At 34.7% G+C, this 3606-nt stretch overlaps 1 protein-coding gene across 1 annotated transcript; it reads left to right on the plus strand.

The window, feature by feature from the left end:
- The first annotated feature begins 2085 nt into the window (after window positions 1–2085).
- LOC21409904 lies at window positions 2086–3274 on the plus strand. Its single transcript, XM_010091748.2, has one exon. The coding sequence runs from the start codon at window positions 2258–2260 to the stop codon at window positions 3125–3127; it is 870 nt and encodes a 289-aa protein (XP_010090050.1). The 5' UTR covers window positions 2086–2257; the 3' UTR covers window positions 3128–3274.
- The last annotated feature ends 332 nt before the right edge of the window (window positions 3275–3606 follow it).

Raw genomic sequence — 3606 nt, forward strand, 5'->3', positions numbered from 1 at the left:
TATGAGCAGAAACTGATTTTAGGAGTAAAAAACAATACTAAACGCAGCCTTAGACGTTTTTAGACGTTACTGATATTTTAACCTACTATATAACTATAGATTTTTCATAAAGAAAAAGCAAAGCAGTAAATTAGTTTTGTGAGTGTAAAGCAGTGTCGTAAAACAAAGCACATGTTCAACGTGACTTGTGGTTTAACAAACTCTGTTGATAGAACCATGCCTTGTACCCTTTCTCCGGCACTTCTGTATAATATATATATATATATATATATATATATATACATATATATAAGAAGAAGAAGAAGTAGAAGTAGATAAAATCAAAAGAAATGCCACGAATAATACGACAAATGAGAAGCAGTAAAAACTAAAAAGGTAAAACTACTTTTTTGGTAGAATAATTTTCAGGGACAAAACCAGCCACCAAAACGACTGTTATCCAAATATCGCGGTTGTTAATACAATAAAATACCATTAGTTTAAAAAAAAATAATAAAAAATAGTATATAATTAACCATAATCTTTATTCCAAACGGTGAACCAAATCACATATGTGTTTGGTAAGCACTCAATTCAGATTTTTATTCCCCGTATAAACTAAATTTGAACGGCCTAATTTAAAGAATAGTTTTTCCTCCGTTTCTACTTTTTAAACTGTTTTTAAATAATAATAAAGATATATTTATACTCTAGACTCTCCGCATCCAACCGTTATTTTGAATTGCAACTTGAATTACATAATTCAAACTATCGAATTAAACGGAACTTAAATTTATTAAATTGTTAATTTTTAGATATAATGCACAATCTTATCTAGTTGTTAAAAAACTCTCCATTAGTGACAGTGCAGTATATTTCATATAGTGAAGATATATTTTTATAAGGTCGATAATATGAGTCACGATACGATAACATGACTTGAAAATGATACGAATTTTACAGGTTAGGGTTGAAAAAAAAAGGTTCGGATGAGAATTATATCGACCTGAAATTGACACGAAATATACGGGTCAATTTCAGATTAGACTCGTCTAACTCGAACACGATACGAAACTCGTAAAAAACTTATATATATATATATATTTTTCATTACATATTTTAAATTTTATTATGAACTTGTGATATTATGATAGTTATACTCAAAATTATATACTATTATTTATTTAATTTTGATGAATGTTATTATATTTTAGTGTTGGATGAATTTTAAATTATTTTTAATATATAAAAAATTAAAAAAAAGTTTATAATTTTTGTATCAATAAAAAATTTTTAAGTTAATTTCATGTGGCGTAAACTTATAAAAATACTCGTGTCATATTCATATTATAATTTTTAAAAAGTTTTGTGTCAGTGTTCAAGTGGACTACAAAATACATCCGTGACATAAATTGTCATGCGTAAATTCTTCCATCACTGTTGCCGTACCAACAAGAGTGTTGCTTGCTTCCTTGAGTGTGAACAGTCAAAGCATCAGAAAACGATTGATCATATTTCGTGGGATTCCAAAGCAAACGTGTCGTTTTAATCCCCTTTCCTCGAAGTAAGCAACAGCAAAAAAGTACGTGCCACGTGCCCATTAGTCTCTCTTAATTTTTATTCATTATTATTTTTAATTATTTTTTATTTATTCTTTTAGAGTTTAATTTGAGTATAATTTTTGAGTTAAATTTAAATTATAATTTGAGTTAAACTTATAATTTAAATTTGTATTTAATTATGTACATTTCAATTATAATTTGAGATAAAAATCTTTTAAGTTTGTTAAATTTATATTTAAATAATATTTTAATAAAAACTCAATGCTGATAAAAAATTTTAATATGATATATGAATCGAATTTTATTCGTATTTTTATTGTCAACGCATAGAAAAAAAATCATCTCAATTAAAATTAAAATTAAAAAATTATAATATTTTTAAGAATAAAAAAATATTATTAATTAATTTGAGTTTGAGTTTCTAAACTCAAGTTAAAAAAAAAACTTAAACTCAAATTTTAATTTTAAATTTAAATTTAAACTCAAATTTAAACTTAAAACAACATTAACTCGAATAAAATTGTAACTCTACCATTTTTCGCTCAAAAAACAAGCCCTTCGTTTTCTCCGTTAGTGTTGTTTTCAGAGGAAGCAGCGCACCACCACCACTAACAAACAAAAACAACAATGGCCCCTCCTAAGTAGCTGCTTACCCTCCTTTTCTTTTACACTCCATTTTCACCTTCCTTTCTTTCTAATCTCTTTCTCTCTCTACAATGGCAGTCTCTGTGTGGGCTTCTCTCATGGCGAGCTGGTTCAGCCCCAGCTCTCTCTTCCTCTTCCTCAACCTCACCATCGGAACCATCTTTCTCATGAACCGGTTCGGAGCCCGAAGAAATCCCGAATATCAGCAACTCGGACAACCTTACGACTCGTCCCAACTCGCCCGAGCCACCTCGCTCCTCGACCGAGTTAGGTCCATGAACTTCTCTCTCTACAAATTCGAACCGCCCAGCGAAGAATCGGAGCTCCACAATCTCCCGGAACCCGATCGCGCCGCCGAATATCCCACTCAGCTCGTCCGAACTCCGTCTTTGCTCGAGCGGCTTAAGTCCATCAAACTCTACAGATCAGAACAGCCGGAACCGGAAACATTTCGGCCTGATTCGAGCCCGGAGTTTAACGATCACGCCGCCAAACACCCGGCTCAGCTCGTCCGAACTCCGTCTATGTTGGAGCGCCTGAAGTCCATCAAACTCTACAATTCCGAAAGCCATGACCCGAAGCCCGAACCGGAAAGTTTTCGCCCTCATCCGAGCCCGGAGTTTCACGATCACGGCATGAAGAGGAGCCAATCGGAGTCGGTCGGCGAGGTCACGACGAAAGCGGAGAAGATGACGAAGTCGGCGAGTGAGAAGTTGGCGGCGGTTGGAGGAGAGGAGGACTGCGGCAGCGGAGAAGACGAGATCGCCGCCGTGGAGATTCGGAGGCCGGCGACGACGAGGGTCGACCAAACGGCGACGTCTTTGGAAGACGACGGAGTGGACGCGAAAGCTGACGACTTCATCAACAGGTTTAACCAGCAGCTGAAGCTGCAAAGGCTCGCGTCACTGAAGCGATTCAGCGAAATGTGGAAGGGGAAGTGATTCTTTAACTAATTAAAGATTAGCTTAATTTTCTTAATTAGTACTAATTTTCTTTTTTCTTTTTCCCGTTTTGGTTTTGTGCTAAGTAGTTTTGTATTGTATGAAACTTTTTTTCTTGCTTTGTGAGAGTTATGGATATTTTGGTAATTTGAATCTCGATGATCTATGACTGCACTGCCCATGAGCAGTAGTGGGTGACCGGATAATGCAGACAAGAGAAGGGATAGAATATCGAGGTGGGGAAGAAGAAAACAGACTGGGGAGGGTGAAATGACCAAGATGGTCATTGACTCGGTGTATTGGCCATTCGGTGTATGTTTGTTGCTTTTTTCTTACACTATAATTGGTACAGTCGAAAAGGAGAGGAAAGAAATGGAAGGATTTTGAAGAGGAAAAGAAAATCTTAGGTTGATTGGTAGGAAAGAAATGAGGAAGGATGAAAGTTGTAAATTTATAGGGTCTATTATTTTTTATTTTTT

This window comes from Morus notabilis, unplaced genomic scaffold (genome assembly GCF_000414095.1).
Source record: "Morus notabilis unplaced genomic scaffold, ASM41409v2 Scaffold329, whole genome shotgun sequence".
Taxonomy (NCBI): Eukaryota; Viridiplantae; Streptophyta; class Magnoliopsida; order Rosales; family Moraceae; genus Morus; species Morus notabilis.